Source organism: Ambystoma mexicanum, chromosome 4p, assembly GCF_040938575.1.
Source record: "Ambystoma mexicanum isolate Mex_15411 chromosome 4p, UKY_AmexF1_1, whole genome shotgun sequence".
Lineage (NCBI taxonomy): Eukaryota > Metazoa > Chordata > Amphibia > Caudata > Ambystomatidae > Ambystoma > Ambystoma mexicanum.
This window is the reverse complement of record NC_090927.1, coordinates 795546576-795568956: the sequence shown is the minus strand read 5'-3', so window position 1 is coordinate 795568956 and position 22381 is coordinate 795546576. Positions and strand designations below refer to the sequence as shown.

The window sequence follows — 22381 nt, the reverse complement described above, 5'->3', positions numbered from 1 at the left end:
CACCCGCGGCAGCGGGCTCATTCAATGACAATGGGCTGCTGACGCGCCCTATTCCTATCATTACCTCCTCGCCTGACTGTTTTTGAAACTTTAAGATTCCTACAGATTTTTGGTCACAGAATGTTGGCATGTATGCGAATATATTGCTGTGCCATAAGACTGATAACTAGTAACATGGGGCAGCCCCTTGTGGCTCGAAGCCCCTTTCAACTGAAAAAAGTTGAAAGACCCTTACACTGCCCTATGTTTGGACGTTTTCGAAAGTACACATTCATAGGCTATGTCCAGCCTGGTGCCTCAAAGGAACAGCACTAAACCAGACGTAAATTCTGCGAGTTCTGAACCATCACCGGGCAGACATTGGTCAGCTCTCCCGGATTAGCGCTCCAGTAAGACACACTTTCCCGCAGTGCAGCTGCGCGGACTTCTGGGCCTCCCATTGCACTGCGCGGGATTGATAAGCAGTATTTTCTTACCAGAAAACCAAAGGACTGTTTCACAAACAAATGTCGGGGATAGTTTGACATAGTTTCAGAAAACATTGTCATGTGTGCACTTATAAAATACTCACACCCAAAAGAACGAAAAGGACGAATTGATGTGCGCAGGCACATAGCAAGCGTCCCAAATTGTATGCCATGGCAGGCCCGGGAAATGCAAAACAAAGCAGTGCCTTCACTTCCGGGATACTCACCATCATGCTCTCAATGCACCTCTCCTTGCACATAACATACACACTAATGAGTCGGGTATGAGTATACTCATTAACATGTTTTCATGCTCTCAATGCACCTCTCCTTGCACATAACATACACACTAATGAGTCGGGTATGAGTACACTCATTAACATGTTTTCATGCTCTCAATGCACCTCTCCTTGCACATAACATACACACTAATGAGTCGGGTATGAGTACACTCATTAACATGTTTTCATGCTCTCAATGCACCTCTCCTTGCACATAACATACACACTAATGAGTCGGGTATGAGTACACTCATTAACATGTTTTCATGCTCTCAATGCACCTCTCCTTGCACATAACATACACACTAATGAGTCGGGTATGAGTATACTCATTAACATGTTTTCATGCTCTCAATGCACCTCTCCTTGCACATAACATACACACTAATGAGTCGGGTATGAGTACACTCATTAACATGTTTTCATGCTCTCAATGCACCTCTCCTTGCACATAACATACACACTAATGAGTCGGGTATGAGTACACTCATTAACATGTTTTCATGCTCTCAATGCACCTCTCCTTGCACATAACATACACACTAATGAGTCGGGTATGAGTATACTCATTAACATGTTTTCATGCTCTCAATGCACCTCTCCTTGCACATAACATACACACTAATGAGTCGGGTATGAGTATACTCATTAACATGTTTTCATGCTCTCAATGCACCTCTCCTTGCTCATAACATACACACTAATGAGTCGGGTATGAGTATACTCATTAACATGTTTTCATGCTCTCAATGCACCTCTCCTTGCACATAACATACACACTAATGAGTCGGGTATGAGTACACTCATTAACATGTTTTCATGCTCTCAATGCACCTCTCCTTGCACATAACATACACACTAATGAGTCGGGTATGAGTATACTCATTAACATGTTTTCATGCTCTCAATGCACCTCTCCTTGCTCATAACATACACACTAATGAGTCGGGTATGAGTATACTCATTAACATGTTTTCATGCTCTCAATGCACCTCTCCTTGCACATAACATACACACTAATGAGTCGGGTATGAGTACACTCATTAACATGTTTTCATGCTCTCAATGCACCTCTCCTTGCACATAACATACACACTAATGAGTCGGGTATGAGTATACTCATTAACATGTTTTCATGCTCTCAATGCACCTCTCCTTGCTCATAACATACACACTAATGAGTCGGGTATGAGTACACTCATTAACATGTTTTCATGCTCTCAATGCACCTCTCCTTGCTCATAACATACACACTAATGAGTCGGGTATGAGTACACTCATTAACATGTTTTCATGCTCTCAATGCACCTCTCCTTGCACATAACATACACACTAATGAGTCGGGTATGAGTATACTCATTAACATGTTTTCATGCTCTCAATGCACCTCTCCTTGCTCATAACATACACACTAATGAGTCGGGTATGAGTACACTCATTAACATGTTTTCATGCTCTCAATGCACCTCTCCTTGCACATAACATACACACTAATGAGTCGGATATGAGTTATAAGGAAGTGTGCAAACATTGCTCAACATGTGCATTATATATAGGAACCTGTGTGGTGCACAGTCACATTTTAAAGGAATCATTTACCCTCTACCCAGACATGCGTATGCAAATGTAGGGTGGTAAAAAAGGTGCAAATGTGAGATGTAAGAGAATATAATGCCCTTCTGCAAATACATTCCTACAGGCATAAAGTAGGCACACATTTAAGATTACACAATCATAAAAACATGCACATCAAGTACAGTGTAAGCATAACGTATGCATGACGTAATTATTAATAGACACTTGTGAATCTACTCCCAAATATTCACTTCAAGGGTATGCACCCATTGCTCTCCTTTGCATAGTTCACTTCATCACATTCTAAAATATTACCGTTATAAATGAATTTAAACAGTAAAACTCAGAAAATGTACATTTCCCCGTTCTGCCGATCATTTTAGTGAAGTGCACTGAAAGAAGCACATACGCTAACACTTGCGCTGGCCTTCTGTGCTCCTCTACTTTTTAAAATTAAGTATTACTGTTCCCATACTTTAAAAAAAAAAAAACATTCCGGAATGTTTTAATTTTAAATCAAAAGCGTATGAAGCAGTTGAAACTTGCACTTAAACAACATAGTTCCACTACTTCTTTTCATACACTTCGCCCACTGTGAGCGGTATAAAAAAGACATGGGAATTTGGGCAGGGCCGGATTCCTGTGCCTTTTTTACAACCCAACCACTAAAGAAGCGGCAATGCCAGCTGACAGGTATATGGACGTAAGACAGCATGTCAACAAATCCCAATAGATCCAGTTTGATTTGTACTGGTTTATAATGCAAAAGCGGCCAAAGGGGTTCAAGAGTCTGCACCACCAAAAAACCTACGTGCAGACAGAGAAACGGGTTGTTTTCCAGCATGGAGCAGGGGTACCAGGTGTTGCGAATTTTCAACACCATGCCCAAGGTCCTCCCCCGAAAATTCATCAGAAAGACCCAGAATGTAATTACCAGGCGGGGGCCTTGTCTCCGCCTGTTAATTATGTTCCTGTTCATTTTGCAGCAGGTTTAACATGAATGATCCTGAGGCAAAGGTCACACTTTTCAGCTGTCAATGGTTTCCTACTCTTACTTGAATGTTTCAGTGACTAGGCATTCTGAAAGAATGTAACAAAAACATAGCCGTTAAAACATATTTGCCCTTAGTTAAAGCCTGAAATTACCTTCTGTAAACTGGCCATCAGTTTCCGAGGTAATTGGAATTTCATGTTCTAGAACATTCTCTTGAAAATCTGGATAGCGTGCAGAGGGAACATCCTCCTTGTCACCATATATCCGGAAGTCGGGGGCTACTTCTTCTGTCAGTCGGGGATCTTCCTCCTCGTTCTTGCGCCGAGGTGGTGGGCTTTCTTGTTTTTCCATGACCGTTTTCATCTGCACATTAATATTAAACATGTCAGAATTACGTCCATCTACGTATCCTGGTTGTTGGCATGCTCAACAACATTCCTCAAAGTAGCGACACCTGAAAACGCTCTTAATGCTGCCTGTGTTTCCCTCTATACATACAGGGGAGCCCTCTACCCACAGGAACTGAGGATTACCTATGGATCACCATACAACTGCTCCTGTTACAATCAATCCAATAAAGGACATGCCTTCCTGACAGGCTAACACCCAGATGGTGCTAACAATTATTTTGAACAATTAAAGAAAATACTTTTTAAAGACAAAGTGCAATAAGGTGCAAGTAACGTGCAAACTGCCGAGCACTAAATCCCATAGATGTCTGCAAAAAGTATTAAAAAACATTCTGAACAACATGACAAAAACTAAAAATCAAAAGATAAACTATGTTTTAACAATTTCTTCAAGCATGATTGCTCAAGTTCCTATTACTTCCAATCCTGTTCATTACAATTCTAAAATGCATCTAATGAGCACACTAGGAGTCCCATATCTTTTCCTGGCTCCCTAACGTCGACGTAAGTACAATTAGACATGTACTTCATTAGATACAACATGTCAGTGTTTAGTAAATTACCCTGCCTTCTCGTGGACCAAAGACAACAATAAAATGGGCTGTTTGATTTATTTCATTAGCTACAACGTTTCAGAGTTTCATGAACTAGCCCGCCTTCTGTTAAATAGAGTGTCACACGCGCCACTATAAAATAAAGGTCAAGTCAGGTAACTAAGAATAGATATCAAAGAGCAATCTAATGACTTAAAAATATGAACGTTCAGCATTTTCGAAATACCATAATTGTCTCCCTCTATTTTATCACACTTAACTCACAAGTTTAAAAACCGGCAGATTAGAGTCAGTCTTGGCATCTTTCCATAAACGATAAAAAAAGTGTCACTTTCTATTGATATGATATGATCGTTTATTTTCATAGCTCCTATACACAATGGGCCTCATTACAAATGTTGCGGTAAGGCAACAACGGTGCCAGTATTGCTACCGGCGCCGTTGGTACCTCGTCTCAACATTCCGAGTATGCTCACGGGTGCCGCTCTGGAACGTCTGGTCAGACCAGGCTTGCAGAGCGGCACCCGCGAGCATTACCGGGTGGCAGCAAGCTGTTGCCATCCTCCCCATTCCCATTGAGCCCTATGGGGGCTCAAATGCGAATGGGGATGTACTGGGTCCGGGTCCGGGTCCTGCGAAAGGGATTTACCGGGCCCTCCAAAGTTGGAATGGCCCGGTAAGTCCCTTTTTGCGGGACCCGGACCCGGGTTTGGCATGGCTACCTACAAACTCATAATGAGGCACAATGTATTTCCAAGTGCTTCAAGGCAAGGGAGGGAACAAAGGAAAATACAATTACATTCTTACAGGCCATGAACAGTAAGGATGTGAAATTAACTATCGTACTCGGCCTGATGACATTTCGCATAGTGCAAGTGCTAAGACATAGATAAGGAAGGGAGGGGGAGAGTGGGAAGGAAATGGAAACAGACAGGCAACTACCGTAATAGGCCTGATGACATTTCTGGTAGAGCCGGAGAAAAACAAAAGGAGAGGGAGAGGGGTTCAGAAAGGGAGGGGAGGAGCAAAACAAGCGACTATAGTACTGGGCATGACTACATTTCAGATAGTGCTGGAGGGGGGGGGGCAAGTAAGGGGAAGAGACAGATGAGGTTGCTATCATACTAGGTCCAGGGACAATTCTGATAGAGTAATTGCATAGAAGAAAGTAAGGGGAGGAGAAAGGAAAAGGGAGCAAGGGAGAGGAGGAGAGAACAGAGAGTACACAGTCAAAAAGAGAGGAGAAGCAATACAATTGCAGAAGTCGGTAGTAACACATAATGTTGCAAGCCAGGATACAAGATGAAGATGGGAACAGCATGAATCAGGCCCACCATGAGTACAAGATGCAAAGGAAGTCCAGCAAGAGAGTCGAGAAGGGTGACGCACTGTGAAACAATGAAGTCCATAAAAGTCAAGTCCAGCAATGGCCACAAGACAGTCATGGTCAAACCAGAATGTATCAGGACAGACTCCTGCAGAAGTAGGCTGGAGGGGAGGGAGAGGTAGCAGGGGAGAAGAATCAAGCAAAACAGGCAACACCTGTGTGTGAGAAGGGAGGGGGGCACAAGGGAACATCACGGGGGAAAAGATGGGGGTGTGGCCTATAAACACATGTTGGTGCATTTTGGTGCATGCCTACCTGCTGTCTGAGCAGGGGTTCAGGCCCTGGTTCCTCCTGGTCCGAACAGGTCCAAACAGGAATTATATTGTGTAATAAAGTTAGTATAACAATGCTTTATGGAACACACCATATAAATGATATTATTACTGTAGAGCCCTCACAAAATGCAGGTGTTCCACATACAAAACACTGGTTCTTATACATTTTCTTGTTTACGCCCATCAATCACATTATGTGCAATTTCTACACATCTGGCACCACATTAAACAAAACGCAATGGTTGCTGTAAGAAATGTGCCCTGCCAGCCCTTTGCATTACAGCATCTTTCACTTTGGTCAGGGGGCACATTACCTGGGATGCAACTGGCACTTTTTGACCCTCAGTCCGATGACTATGAGGTCCCACTTGGAAAGTCTGCATTGTATGTGTACGCCTTTGAATTGTTTACTCTTTCAGTACACGATCCACACATGTTTTTTACAACAAGGACATGAGCACACCACTGTTCAAAATCTTTTGAAGTTCATTGGCAGTAGGCCTATCTCTAGAACCCGTTTAACAGCGTCACGTGTGTTTGGTTAAAATATATTCTGAGCAATTATAAATTGAGCATGTGTTAGCAATATAATTGCAATAAAGTTCTCATTCTCAAACTCTCTTCTTAGAATTGCTTCAGAATATTTATTGTACAAAATGTTTCAGAACAATTGCACTGTGTGGTGTTGTATGTTGGCCATTCATTTACGGAACAACATGTGCTGTTCCATGCACAAGTGTGTACAACAGAGGATATACCTGCACAATTTTTCTTTTTAAAATTAATTTCAATTGTTGGAGCAAAAGTAGGGTGTTCTAGTACCGTGTAAGGGGCGTTCTTAAGCTTTGTGTAGTAAGAAAGGTGGTGCTTGAACCTGTGTACCAATTCAATTGTAGGAATGGGTTTGAATGGCACATAATGTTGTAAAGGTCCAGGTTCAACACTGCTAAGGGGGGGGCGCATGTACCAACTGCGCAAGTAACGGGCTGGAGTAGGGGGTGGGGACGTCATTGAATGCGGCAGAGAATGCATTGGGGAAAAAGAGAAGCAGGCGGTGTGCGAGAAGTCACATGGGGACACAATGAGGGGTGGGTGGTTTATTATAGTAAATGTGGTATGTCAACCAGCGTGGGCACAGTACATGGACGTAGGGTGTCTTAGGGGGGAACATGTTAGGGGGGGCCTTTGGGCAATATATGAACAGTAAAGAAGCAGCTTTTTGCAGGCAATTTGTTAGCAATTTACAGTCAGCTCATAATAGAAGGGCTGCTGGCTGTAGTGGCAGCAGCGGTAGTTTTGAATATTCAGCAGAAAACAGTGTGCAGAATTTTTTTTCCAGACTGAGGTTTCCAAGGAGAACACTGTCCCATGCAGGGGCGTTGCTAGGGGGGGGGCTGAGGGGGCTATAGCCCCTGTTCTTTTGGCTGTAGCCCCGGATAGAATCTCAGGAGCTACAGCCAAAAGACTAGCTAGCCCCCAGTCCCAAAAGTTCTGACATCAGCTTAGCCCCGGGTCTTTTCCAGACCTAGCAACTCCCCTGGTCCCATGAAAGGTGCTCTAAGAGATACTTCCAAGGCCATTGAGCTTGGCACCTGGGTGCACAAGAAGAATTGGCAGGGAAATATAAATCAAATCCAGTTAATTAAAATCCAGCCATGGTGTGGTATAACTTTTTCAGACTGTGGTTGGCAGCAAGGCGTGAGAAGGGAGCTGAGGGGGCCAGAGCAATGGAGTAGGAGGTATGAGGCATGCAACAGGGAACCAATCAGTGGAGAGAGGTTTTGGTTTCCCAGGGTGCAACTTTGTAAATTGTCCTTGCTGATGTCCGCAGCACACGGCATTGGTCCGATTTGGTGGGAATGTCTCACCCCAATCATCTCAAGATGTCATGTCATGTCCAGACATATACAGCAGTTTATCCATTTGTAAATTGGGCAATACCAAAAAATGATTAGCGCCATGGCTGCCTCCAAACTCGTTCCGACTCCGCCCTGGTGAATGGAGCAATTACCGGTCCATTCCAAGGTTGGCGGGACCGGTAATTCCCCATTCACCAAGGCCCTTCCCCATTCCCATTTGATCCCCCATACGGCTCAATGGGAATGGGGAAGGCGCTAATAATGGTACCGCAAATTGTGGTACCGTTATTAGCTCGTGAGTCCCTTTGCGGGTTCCGTCCTCAATGCCTGGAAAAAACAGGCGTTAAGGGAGGACCCGCAAAGGGAACCCGTAGAAGGGTGGTAAGGGATTACCGGCACTGGTGCCGGTAATCCCTTTCCGCCCACCTCGTAATGAGGCCCAATGTCTTTGTGGGGCTGTGTGGGAAGGTTTGTGATGTCACTGGGGGTGTTAATGTAAATCTGGCCAAAAGGCGTTCTAGCCAATTAGGGTCACTAATGATATATAATTCTATAGTGTTCTAATGTAAGTCCACCAATTAGCTTCTGTGACTTGCCCTAATAATGTAACTAAAATGTTCTATGCCAATTTTGTAATCTGTGTTATGTTAATGTTAAAGGACATTTGTACCGCGCACTATCACCACCGAAGTGGTCCCCTGGTGCTCTGGCGGCTCTGAAAAGGGGGAGGAGAGGGGAGGTGGGTTAGTGGGAATAAGCTGGAAAAGTGCAAGAGAGCAGTGATGTGCTGTTTGCAGCCTCAGCTGGCGGGTCCGTTGGCTGGGCTTGGGGTGTTTTACAGTCCGTAGTCGTCATGTGCTGTTGTGCAAGTCTATGTGTGGTTTGTTTTGTTGTTGCATTGTTGTGAAGTTTGTGCGGATTGCCACGTTTTAGGCTTGTGGTTGTGTTTGGTTAGAGTTTGAGAGGTGTATGCAGAGGGACGGAATTGTTAGTTGGTTTGTTAGTTGGCATTGCTGTCCATTGCAATTATGGGATTCCATCTAGGTGCGGTACATGCTGACATTTACATTTCTATCCAAATGCAATGCGAGCTAAAGTTTAAGATTCTAAGCATGGTGCATGTTCAGAATAACATTTCTATCTAGATGCGACGCGAGCTAAAGTTCAGAATTCCATACGAGTGTGGCAAATGCTAACAGTCATATTGCTATCTAGATGCGGTGCAAGCTAAAGTTAAGAATCCTGAGTGTGGCACATGCTAACATTCACATTTCTAGCTAGATGCGACGCGAGCTAAAGTTGAGAATTCCATGCGAGTGTGGCACATGCTAACTGTCACATTGCCATCTAGATGCGGTGCAAGCTAAAGTTGAGAATCCTGAGTCTGGCACATGCTAACAGTCACATTTCTATCTAGATGCGACGCGAGCTAAAGTTTAGTTCCCTACATGTGTGGCACTAACACATGCATCACAAGGCAGCATTTACAATCCATTTACAGTGGTCACAAGTCTTCCTAAGTATGTATTATTAAAGTCTGCGGCGGTCTACGTTATGGAAGGTAAGGTAGAGTGACAGGGGCTGTCGATGGCGATGTCAACGGCATGTCGATGGCAAGCCCCTCTCAGGAATCAAGATCGGTATACACTAACCCTGAGAGCCCTTCACCCGTGATACGCTGGCACCCAGGGAAAGGTTCCCTCAGGCATGAGCACTACTGGACACCCTCCATATGTGAGGACTCTCAGTCAGAAAGGCCATCTGAGTGTGGTACATGCTAACATTCATATCAAGAATTCCAACTAAGTGTGGTACATGCTAGCATTCATAATCCTGTCTAGATGCGGAGCAGACTAAAGTCAAGAATACCATCTAGGTCTGGTACATGCTAGCATTCATAATCTTGTCTAAATGCGGAGCAGACTAAAGTCAAGAATTCCATCTAGGTGTGGTACATGCTAACATTAACAATCCTGTCTAGATGCGAAGCAGACTAGAGTCAAGAATTCCATCTAAGTGTGGTACATGCTAACATTAACAATCCTGTCTAGATGTGACACAAGCTAAGTTGAGAATTCCATCTAAGGGTGGTACATGCTAACATTAACTTTCCTGTCTAGATGCAAAGCTGACTAGAGTCAAGAATTCCATCTGAGTATGGTAAATGCTAACATTAACAATCCTGTCTAGATGTGATGCACGCTAAGTTGAGAATTCCATCTAGGTGTGGTATATGCTTACATTGGCAAGTAGTTAGGTTAGTATGTATTGCAAGCAACATTTACAGACCAGTCAGCCTCGAGTAGATTTAGCCTGGTGGTCATAAATCTCTGTAAGTATGCATGGTGTGAGGCTATGGCAAACCACAAAATTGAAAGGTAAGATAGAGTGGCTGGGGATTTTTGGAGTAGAGAAATTGCTCTACACCCCACCCGTGCCACACTTACAGTTTGTGTTGGTGTCTGTTGACTTCTGCCTTCATTGGCTTCCCCTGCTGACACCTGCAGACACATCTAGGAGCCGATAGTGTAGAAGCCGCCCTTTGCCTCAGGCCCTTAGCCAGAGGGGCTGCCAGGCAGAGGGCTGCCTTGGGAGGTTCATTTAAGACTGGAGAGTCGGCCAATCACAGGTGGAGGGAGGGCTCGGAGGCAGGCAGAGGGAGGGGAAGAGGAAGGGGAAGGGATCGGGCGCATGGCTGCAAGCAAGGGCCTGGACAAACAACTCTTGAATTAACACCCAATCAGGGGCCGGGGGCAGGCTGGGAGGCGGGAGGAGGGAGGGAGGGAGGGGAGAGGGAGCATATCTTGGGGACTATCAGGGGAGCGGGCGGGTCTGCACTAAAAAATAAATAAATTACGGAGCCTAAAACCCCAAGGCCAGGCCCAGAAGGGTCCATGGCCCCATGACCTGCAGAGGCCCCAGATGGAAAGGGCATGCAGGGAGATGCTGGTGATTACACCGAGCAACTCTCGAATTAACACCCAATCAGGGGCTGGTGGTGGGCTGGGAGGCGGGAGGATGGGAGGGAGGGGAGAGGAAGGACATCTCGAGGACTACCAGGGGAGCGGGCCGGGTCCGCACTCAAAAAAATAAACAACAGAGCCTAAAACTCCAAGGCCAGGCCCAGGAGGGTCCATGGCCCCACACACTCACCTGCAGAGGCCCCAGATGGAAAAACGCATAAAAATGTTCAGCTGCAGTGGGCGGCAGCAAGCTCATTTAATAATAATCAGTACAGTTCCACTGGGCTGTCTGAACCGTAGTTCCCAGCTGTGTGGGTCCAATAAATCTGTGTTACTTCTTGCTTGGTATAAGCTCTGTTTTTGGATTACTTTTTGTTTACTAGGACTACTATTTGGCAGAGGTCCCCTGGTACATTGTGGAGGCCCCCGCAAGATCCTCAGTTCCCTTGCCGAGCTGAGGGTATTCTTGCTGCACTCCTGGAGGCACGGTGCCGGCGGGCTGAGACCAATTCAAAGTGCACTAACAAGGAGGCCCTGCAGATGCCAAGTTCTCAAAGGTCTGCCTGGTCCGAGCACCGCCAGTGATCAAGTGGAGGTGCAGGCCACGGGGGGAGACTCAGCACTGAAAGGACTCGAGGATCTCTAGAACATGTGAGTGTACCCTTGCATGAACTCTCAGCAGTGTGCATGCACGCATGCAGAAGGGTTCATTATGGTGTATAGGGCGCATCCTAAAGGGGGAGGACGATCGGCTGTAGTAGTGGTAGATATTAGTTCCACCCCTCCGATAGGGAGAGGTTGTGTGGTGGGCACATTTGTAGTGGAACAGATGAGTGTGTAGTTGGTGGCAGACTTCCATTAGATGGAGTGGTGCGTAGTGCTGGTGAGAAGAGATTATTGAGGTAAGCTGACTATTGTTGAGGAGCATGCACAGTAGATTAGAATTACTGTAGTATGTTGTGTCAGTCGAGGTGGATTGGCTGGCACAAGAGTGTTGCTATAAATAGTAGTGCTTAAAGATTGTTAAAGTAGTATAGTGGACGAGGAGGAGGGGCCAGATAATTGAATTGTAATACAGTTTAGTTGGTAGATCGAATTGTGTGGACCTGTGGAGAGGGCCATTAATGTTTATGAGATAATATTGTGTGGGTATGTGAAGAGGGCCATTGTGTTTTATGTTTGTGTGAGTGTTGTTAGATTAAAGGTGTGTGTTATGGAGTGTTGAGTGAGAATATGTGGGTGTGGGTAATGGTTATGTTTTGTTAAAAAGATTTTTTGAGACTTATGTAAGTGAAGCAATTGTGATTGGCTTGTTTATATAAACTGGAGGAAAGCTAAATTGTATAAGGGTAGAAGGGAGGAGCTCTCAACTGTGATAAGTAAGTTGGAGTGAGAAAATGGGGGAAGACGGGGGTTAATGGGTTTATGGACATGTGCCTGGACCATTTGTGTAATAAATTGCCCCAATAGCGATATAACATTTTAAAATATCACTTCCAATGGGTGCAGGACATGTTTTCTAGAATGGCCAGGGGAAGGAACGTTTTTGATATTGACACAATAGAGAACATATTTTCTTATTTATTGGTGAATTATATATGCCAAATTGAAGAGTAGGCAATACATACTGGGCCCATGGAAGTTATATGAGGAGAAAAATGAAGAACCTGTCAAAGAGGTGGGGAAGGGTAGTGACACAGCGGTGCCGCCCACCACACCATCCCCTCCCTATGGGCTGTGCCATAGGCTGGAGCCTGCAGCAGGGTACATGAACCCATGGATGTCCCCAAGCAGAAACAAGACAGAAATAGGGACGGGAAAGCCAGAGGCTAGAAACACTACTACCAAGAGAACAGCGGCAAGTGAAGTATTAAGCTGACTTAGAAAAAAGTGTGCAGCGGCAGTTAGAAACTGTGTTGAAAGCAACAGAGGATGAGATAGAGAAGGCGGTTTGGGAAAAGAGGGGCATGGGACGACGGGGATGCCAGGGGGCCGGATGTCTGGAAAAAGTATGTTCAAATTAGACAGAAAGACTCTGGAGGAAGAGTAGGAGGGCTCCATGGGGTCTGAAATGGACCCTGAGAATACCGACAAGTAAAGAGGAGCAGGGCCTGACAAAGGGGAATGTGGGATGAAGGGGAATTGGATGAAGACAGAGACCAGGAAAGTGAGGAAGAGAGAAGGTGAAGGAGTGAAAGAGAAAGAGAAAAAGGAGAAAAGAAGGGGATAGAATGGGGAAGCAGTGGGGACTGGTCCCAGACCTTCTGAAAAAGGACAGGAAGGATGGCAGTAGTGAGCACTACGAATGCCAGGGCATCGTCCACACCTCAGCACAGCTGCCCCTGTTACAGAAAGGCAGGGGAGGAGCTCAGTACGTACTATGGCAGAGCATGGACAGAGATAATTTGGTATAAATTTGGCATCCCTTGCAGTGGGGCCAGGCAAATATGCTCTTGAGAAAGAGAGAGCGGGGATTACCCTGGCGATTGGTGATATGAAGTTTCTATTTGCAGCCTAATTAGGCAAAAGCAGTGACAACAAATGGGAACAAGCAGGATATGATGGAGTTAAACTAAGTACTAACATTCATGACAGTGTGCATTTCAATAACTGTTGCGTACACGTGTGGAAAGTATTGAGGAACATGTACCCAGACTCATCAGACATGCAGGCCAATTTGGCACGCAAAATAAAACCAGACAAAGACCCTCAAGAATATATAGGACAGATACAGGAGATATGGATATTAGAGACGCGACAATCATGGGATGTGAACATAACAATATTCTATGACATAGTGCTCAGTGGGCTCCCCACGGATGTGCAGACATCCCTAGAGAAGGTGATTGGGATAGAGGCGAAGGAGTGGCCAGAGATTCAGACAAACATAATACACTTTTGTAAGAGGAGGTAGAAATGGGAGAAAGACACAGCAAATAATGCAGTAAAGGCAGATGTGAAATTGGTGTAAAAGAAATTAGCAAAAATATCCATGGAAGGGGCTGTACTTACCAACATTGTCCCAGGGCAGCTTGAGGTAATTTCCGCCCCCGGGAGTGTATCCAGAAGGAGGGGGAATTTCAACAGGAGGGGGGTATTGACATCAGGGAGTATACCAACAGCAAGTGTATTAACAACAAGGGGGGGTACTACCCACAGGTGGGATATTACCTGTAGGGGAGAGGATAACTGCAGAGAGGAAGCAGGTATGGATATGGAGGTGCAGCACCCAGATTTAGAGGACAATGGTTTACATGTGGGCAGAGGGGACACTTTGCACGGACATGTCCTTGCAGACAACAGCAGCTGTATGGCCATGGGGGATCCCTGGTTGATATTCAACGCTTTCAGCGCCAGATGCAGCCATTGATGCAGCCCATGCAGCCACAAATGCAACCCATACAACAGCAGATGCAGCTACTGCAAGCAGAGATGTCACTGCAGCAGGTGCCCCTTATACTGACAGCAGGACAACGAATGACACAGATACCACAGGCAAGTACACAGCAGTAGGCAATAGTACCACAGCATGACTTACAGGCCCAAGCCCAAATTTATTCACAGGGAGACAGCATATTGCTAGCTCCAAACACAGTACCACACTACACAGGGTGACAGTACTTGGGGTAAGCCTTTTCCCCTTTTTAGGACAAGGCCCAAATGCACAATAGGCCAGCCGACAGAGGACACGTGTGTGTGCAGTCCTTTCAGTAACTGAAGCCCCTCAGGAGTAACCCGAGGTAGCAGTGAAGATTGGACAAATGGATTTCTCATTTGTGGTTGACACGGGAGCCACCAAATCCTGCATTAAGAAGAGTGTGTTTGCCCTATCAGACAAAGTAATGGACACACAGGAATTTTTTGGGGCTGTTATAACGGTTCCTATCACAGGCCTGCCACTTACAATAGACACACAGCAAATAGTAGTGTCCCTGTTATATTCAAAAGACATGCCCATCAACATATTAGAAAGAAACATAATGAGCAAGTTAAACATGACAATTTGATTTTCACAGAAGGGCATTGTATGCTCAATGCCTGGCGTCTTTTATGCATGGATTGCAGCACTCATTCAAGTATTTTGTACATATAGCACTTTACACAGATCACTGCACCACCCTGAGATATTCCTCTATGGGGTCCAAATATTGTTGGGTACCCACGATGAAGGGCAATGGGCCTCATTACAAGTATGGAGGTAGCCATGCCGCTTTTAGCGGCATGGCTAACCCCATACCGGGTACCAGGTCCGGGTTCCTGGAATGGGGAAGTACCGGGCCATTCCGACCTTGGAGGGCCCGGTATTTCCCCATTCAAGGAATTCGGACCCGGTACATCCCCATTCCCATTTGACCCCCATAGGGCTCAATGGGAATGGGGAGGATGCTAACAACGGGCCCGTTAATGACAGGCCCCTTGTAAGCATCCTGGTCTGCTTGCGGGTCCCACTAAGGATGCCTGGTTTTACCAGGCGTCCTTAATGAGGCAGTAGAGGGTTAAAAGCGCCGGCAGCTCTACCGGCGCCGTTAACCCTCTACCACCTTCATTGTAATGAGGCCCAATGTGTTCCAAGTGGCCACAGAATTTCTTTTAGACCAACAGTATACAAAGAAGTAACACCAGGCACGACATTCACAATACACTTAAAAGGAACACTCACAATGGTAATATTGTATGGGACAGATGAAGTGGGTACAGGGTGATGCAAAATTTCATGCATTGACCCCACATTAAGTCTAACAGGCTTGACAGATGAACAACTGTTTTCAGAGGACGAAGAAGAGGGAGAGACAGATTTCCAGATATGTATCCCATGTCAGGAGGACATAGAAGACAGACGGGTCCCCCTGATGATGCAGATAGCATGTGCGGTATCATCTCACTTGTGAGATGATTTGAAAAAGGTACCAGAGCTACTATGGACAAGTGGGCTCCATGATGTAGGGTTATTGAAGGGAGCTGGGGAAGTCTGCATAAAATTGAAGGAAGGGGCATTGTTGCCCTAGGTTAAATACCCACTATCACGCGAAGCAGACAAGGGCATATATGACACACACCCCATACTCTGGCAACAAGGCATAATAAAACCATCATCATCCCCCTGTAATAGGGCCATTTGCCCTGTCAAGACATAGAAAGGAGTGGCATTGAGATTTATTTAAGGTCTATGCCCCTTGAACTATGTAGTGGGAACAGAGTTTCGACTCGTACAAAATCCAGCTACAATATTATGTAACATCCCCACAAAAACAACATGTTTCGCATTTATTGATTTAATTAATGCATTATTTTTCCATCCCATTGCACCCGATTCACAGTATATCACTGCATTCACATATCACGGGACAAGATTCCAGCATACTCATTTACCACAAGGGTTTTGTTCGTACCCAGTGTGTTCAATAGGGTAATGCAGATGGACCTAGGTAATTTGAAAATGCACAGCACCATCATCCAGTACATGGATGATATCCTGGTGTGCAGCAGAATAGAGAACAAGTGCAGGAAAGATTCAGTGAAACTCTGACAGTATTGGCAGAGAAGGGGTACAAGGTGGCCAATGAGAATTTACAATGCTGCCAAAAAGAAGTAGTGTGCCTAGGACAGATAAAATCAGTAGATGGCTTGAGAATAACTCCAGAAAGGCGAGACGCAATACACAGCACACCACAGCTGTTAGTGGTCAAGCATATGTAGCAATTATTAGGCCTGTGCAGCTATTACAGGGCATGGGTCTTTTAACATTCCAAATTTAGGAAGCCCCTTCGTCAAGGACTAAAGGAAGCACAGAAGGCAAAGGCCCCATAAAATGGACATCTGAAATGATTGACTCATTTGGTGAACTTAAGGAAGCACTAGCATAGGCATCAGTTTTAGAGACTCCAAATTATAAGGAGAATCACTTGTGTATTCCCATTCTGATGGCACAGTGATGATGGCTGTCCTCACTCAAAATAAGGCACAATGACACAAGACCCTGGCATATTACAGTGGGTGTTTAGACCCCGTAATGCAAGGCCACTTTCCATGTGAACAATCACTCACCGCAGCGGCATTTGCAACAGAATTTGCGATTGAATATTCAGCAACAATAACAATGAGCTGTGCAGTCATGCTCTATGTGGAACACTCGCATTTTGCGATACTAGTGGTATCCAAGTCCACAATGACACCTCAGAGAGCATCAGGGTACAAGGTGATATTGTCCAATACAGCAATTGAGGTAGTGAGGTGTAAGATTATCAATCCAGCGACATTCCTAGCACAACCAGAGGATGTAGGGGAGTATGCACACGATTTTGCCTCATAGAGTGACAAACTCGGGTGGTGACACAACAGTACAGGAAAAGCCCACAGAAGGAGGAGAGATGCTCTTTGTTGATGGGTCATTGACGATAGATGCAAGCATGTGTTGTCAATACATGGGGGCGGCACTGCTCTGTTATCTTGATGGAGAGCTTAAGGTGTGGGTCCAGGTGACAATGCCACTACACTATTCAGCACATGCAGCACAGTTGACAGCTCTGATAATGGCCATTGACATGTTGGAAGTGCATGCTGTCAACATATTTTCAGATTCAGCCTATGTCACCTTTATGGTGCACTCGGGACTATGAAAGAGGAGAGAGGAATAGGAAACGCAAGAATTCCTGAAGGAATTGGGAATCTGCAGCCAGAACAGGCTCACGATTCATTAATGGGAAGAGAGGGCTCTCCCCTAAAGAAGAATTTTTAAGCACAGCACAAGACAATTTTCCCCTGAAGAATGTCGTACATTATTGTATATCAAGGACAGAAACTTGTACAAGTTGGGTTGTTGGTATTGCACCTATAAGAAAGAGGCCATGAGTGGTGTGGCACAGGAATCAGAGTGTGATATGCACACACAGTGTATGATCCGAAGGAAGTTATCACAATAGCACTCACTTACGGTGTATTCTACTTGTGTGGTTTTAACATAATGTATGTTTTATGTACTATGATCATTTTTATGATGGAATATATAGATTCTTAATAAAATTTTGTGATATTGAGTTTCCACTTTTTATGTGGGAAGAGTGTTTAGTGACACCTGTTGAATTCCGGACTTTCTTTTTGTAGATAAACTTCTGGACAAGCCAGACCAATCAAGGTAGCATTGGCGGCTGTCAAGACCAAGTCTCAGGAGGCGTGAGGGTGATCGGAAGTCCACAATGAGCACACACAGTAAACGAAACCATAAATAACTCTGTCAGGTGTATATCAAATATATATATACATTTATAAAAAACCTTTTAAGTCAAACACAAGTAATTCTTCAGCAGTAATAACAAAACCAACACAACACCGATCTAACAAAAATATATACAGTAACCAATGGCCAACAGGGATATTACTCAATACAGTTCCGCAACCTGCAAAGAAAGGGGTTATATAGTGCGAATATCTCTGTGGCAGTATTTCAGAATTCACACTCTAGCTAAGAGGCAGTCCAGTCCCTGAGATGAGTGGAGATGAGTGGAGCCTTGAACTCAAAAGTAGTTTTCGGTGCAGGCACACGTGATCGTGCGGTTCAGTCAAAATGGGGTCTCTTCAAGGTGCTGTAGCGACTAATGAAGGTGGGTGAGGTAGTGAAGCATAAGTCCCCAAGAGGGCAGAACAGGATCTAAGAGTTGGGAACAGGCTACCTCGATAACAAAGAGTGGGCCTCAGGGGACACTCGAGCATAGAAATTGAAGGATGTGCCAGGGGCCACGGGTAAGGGTTGCAAGTACTCACCGACCCTCTGCAGACTCCGGACCAAACTTCAGCAGTCAAGTACACTTCGGGCACAGATTCATATTATGCATTTACGCGGTTCCACAGCTTTCAGGTATGATTCCGTGGTGGGACACTGGTGATTTCTCCACTCATGGTGAAGGGATCAGGCCAGTTCCACTACAGTGAGTCTGAGGGCGTAGAGGGGCACAGCAGCAAGGCACCCATGAAGTTCGTTACCACAGCTAAGCAACACAGTGACCGTGTATTCTCGGGTTCAGGTGTACTCTCCTAATTCCAGACCTAAGGTGCGGGAGAGTGCCTTATGCCCAGAGCTTACAGTCTCCAAATGCTCAAGTAAAAACTCAAGACTGCAGCGTTTCCACAGCAAAGGTCCTGTACGAGCTGGTCAGTTCACTCGGTGGTCCAAGAACACTTCCGAAGAGGCTCCCTTACAGGTTAAGTTTGAGATGCCTATAATAGTTGGTCCCACTATTCCAATGGGTTGAAGTGCCCTTGGAGGCCTTCTAGTTTCGATCAGAAACAGGGAGTCCAATGAGGCAACAGCAGACTCAGCATGCCAAACCTTCCAATGGGTCACCAGCGTTCCATGGATCTGCTTAATTGATTCAGGATAATTGGCTCCTTTACTAAGTTCGGTGTGAACTCAGAAGATAGACCTGGAATGGGTGTAAGATGCCCTGTCTTATCCAAAATCTCCTTTGCGCCAAAACAAAGAGAAACCAATAGGAGATCTGCTCACATACAGCCATCCCAGACATGGACCAATCACGGACCATGGTGGTCCCAGTCATCCCAGCACACCAGACATCCTGGCAGAGAATCATTGTGGTTGAATAGCGTTCACTAGATCAGTATTCTGCAATCTCAGTGGACATAGAATTGTGTTAAGTGAGATCTGTAACTGCAGACTGGAAACTACCCTTAATGGTACTAGAATGATCCTATGCGAGTGGGTGTGACAAGTCGATTAAGCCCAGAAGAAGACCTATGGTCAAAACATGTGCCAGGCTGTGTACTTACTCACATAAATATTGCTGGTTAAAATGTGCAGTGTGATTTCATCATTTATTTGGATTTTAGAATGAGTATGCGCTTTTTAGCCAGTACAAAGGTAGGTAGGGGTGGCTAGGTCCCTAGACCTATCACAAAGTCATATTCAACCAAGCACAAGGTCATATTTCAGCCGGGAAGAGGAGAACTTTAACCTTAATCTCCCATACACAAAACTCATTAAGACTATGAGTTCATCGAATTGTTTTTCATGATGCTCCCACTTATTGATGAGTTATGTTGTTTATATGCTTATGCTCAGTCATAATTAGGGATGTAACGGTATAACGGTATACCGTTAAAGATACCGTGAACAACTTAATTGAACAATAATAACCGTCACATTGTTTATACCGGTATACCGTTTATACCGTTAAGTGTGCTTTTCAATCTGATTTGGAAAGTCTGCAGTAAGCAAGTGCAGCACAGTCTTGGTCTTGTACTGTTGGATGTGCCATCTGCCAAGGGGGCCTTGTTTGGCAGACAAGGGCATAGGGAAAGTAAGGCCACATTGGTAAATGCCACTTTGCTGCTGGGACCGCTCTTACTTTGGGATCAGTGGTGTCGGGTCAAAGATCAGCCGACCTTGCGCAAATTGTGTTGAAAGCTGCCCAGTGCCTGAACCTTTATGTTCCCCATGCAAAGCTGGCAATGATGAGCTGACTGACTCACTCTATAAGCATACCGGAGACTCCAGTTCATAGACTCTGCCAGTCCTGGATTTCATGGGCAAACTAGAACAAAGTTATTTTGTTTCAGCCATTATTTATTTGAAAGGCAGCATACATATTTTAAACGTTTTCACACAGTCATGCTGCTCCGCGCTACAGGTCAGACCTTCTATGGTGATTGTCCTGATTTTCAATTTGCAATTAGCATGACCACAGGGACATCACAAGGGTGAGCTGAGGGCTTGAACTGAAAGTGAGCATTTTATTTTTCCTTTTGTTCATATGTAAACAAATGTAATAAAATGTTCAGTGACTTGCAAAAGAGTGGAGCCAGGAGCACTTTGCTTAGCAACCACTCAGCCAGCAGGAGCAGAAATGTATCGATTCAGCCTGGCCCTGCATCATGTGCCATTAGTTCAGTAAATTAAAGTTCTACTGCGCTGAGCAAACACACATTGGAACAAATGTAAAATTGTACAAATTGTAAAAAAAAGGACAACCAGTGAATTCATGCATATGGAATTACTCTCCCCAAGGTTTACATTCAATGAACTTAAGTTTCTCATGGTCATGGATCAGATAGCCATCCAGTTCTGTTTTAGCTTAGAATTCTGGGATTTGTAGTTTTCCCACCAATTTGAAAGATGGGGAACTACACATCCCAGAATTCAAAGGGGGGAATTAACTGGATGTCCACAAACAACTAGACCAGGCATGGACTGGCCTTTAGGACAATAGGCCCATGGCTGAAATAAAAACGCAAAATGCGTGTGGGGGCCAGTTTTTTGGGTCAAAGTGGGGCATTTTTTGGCCAAAGTGTGCCAGTTTGAGGAGTGACTTCACTATGCGGCTCATAGTTTTGACCACTGTTGCTGAATAAATATTCTTTTAAATGTACAATTTGCATCACCTTTTATCAAAAATCTCCCCCTTGGGTACTATTCAAACAGTGTTCCAAAAGGAATGAATTCCCATTTGCAACTGTGGACCACTTTTATTTTGGTGCCCGAGACAATTTCATGCCCCAGTCTAACCCTGCTGTAGACTGTGTGAACAGTGGACCTGTCAGTTCTTTCTGCTAGTAAATAAACTGCCCCCCACTGTCCTCTGTGTAGATTTGCACATTGGCACTGGAGTTGTTGCTTCGGTTGATCCTTCACCTACCTGCCTTCTGCATATGGCACTGGACTCAAGCAGGCAGGACAGATTCTACATTCAATATGAAGTATCCAGAGCAATGTCGGGGGTGAAATATTTCTTAGGTCTATTCTCTATTTGTGACACCACCCATGAAGGCGTTCCTCCCTCTGAACTCGCATCACATGGGTCCAAATGCACTCAGACCCGGGAAAAACGGTAATGATGGGGCTGTGGTGAGGTGGTGGTCCAGGCCATATTTGTGCCAATATGTATTTTAACTTTGTCATTTTCAAAAAAATGTTTGTTGTCACTATCTTTAAGAAGGTAAATGCACATGTATTGCAAGAATGAAGAAAGAAATCACAGCACCCACTGAACGCTGTCCCTTTAGGATTACATGGTCAGTGGTCCGACATCAGACCTTCATAATACAAGCAACCTTTCGGTGAGTGTGTGTTGGCTATGACATTTTGACAAAAGAAACACAATGACATGGGTGTTCAGACCGCACATGAGTGACTTTTCTCCCATTAATGGGATAAAGAGTTGTCAAAACAAACATTTTGTCGCAGCGAGGGGTCATGATGCCCATGCCATGTGGTTTCAAAAAAATGCAAGTCGATGACAATTTTCAAAGCGATGACCTGTGACTGAGCAGCAAGCTAATTGCTCAAAATGTGCATTATAACACTTCCACTAGTCAGTCTTTCATTCAAGGCGATCAATGAGTGAGCGCCATGAAAGACCATGTCTGCAGCTGCCTTAGATTCCTGGAGGATAAGCTAAATATGTGCAGAGACAAGTTTCACAATGCTACCTTGCTACAGCTGGAAAATAATGCCTCTGTATTCGTATGTTAACTAAAAAGCATTGACTTAATGATAAGTTAAAGAACTTCAAATGCAAAAAGGCAATGTAAAAAAAAAGTTCTTTTTTTGGTACAAGTAGTTTCAGTTGGAGCAGTTTTTAATGCCATTCTGTAAACCACACGTGC

At 44.8% G+C, this 22381-nt stretch overlaps 1 protein-coding gene across 2 annotated transcripts in view; it reads right to left on the bottom strand.

The window, feature by feature from the left end:
* LOC138452622 (hormonally up-regulated neu tumor-associated kinase homolog A-like) overlaps positions 1–22381 on the bottom strand; it is a 387623-nt gene that overhangs the window by 81008 nt on the left and 284234 nt on the right. For both annotated transcript variants that reach the window (XM_069605014.1, XM_069605015.1), the window contains exon 9: positions 3470–3680. In XM_069605014.1, coding sequence (XP_069461115.1) covers positions 3470–3680 — 211 coding nt within the window. The remainder of the gene's footprint in view (positions 1–3469; positions 3681–22381) is intronic.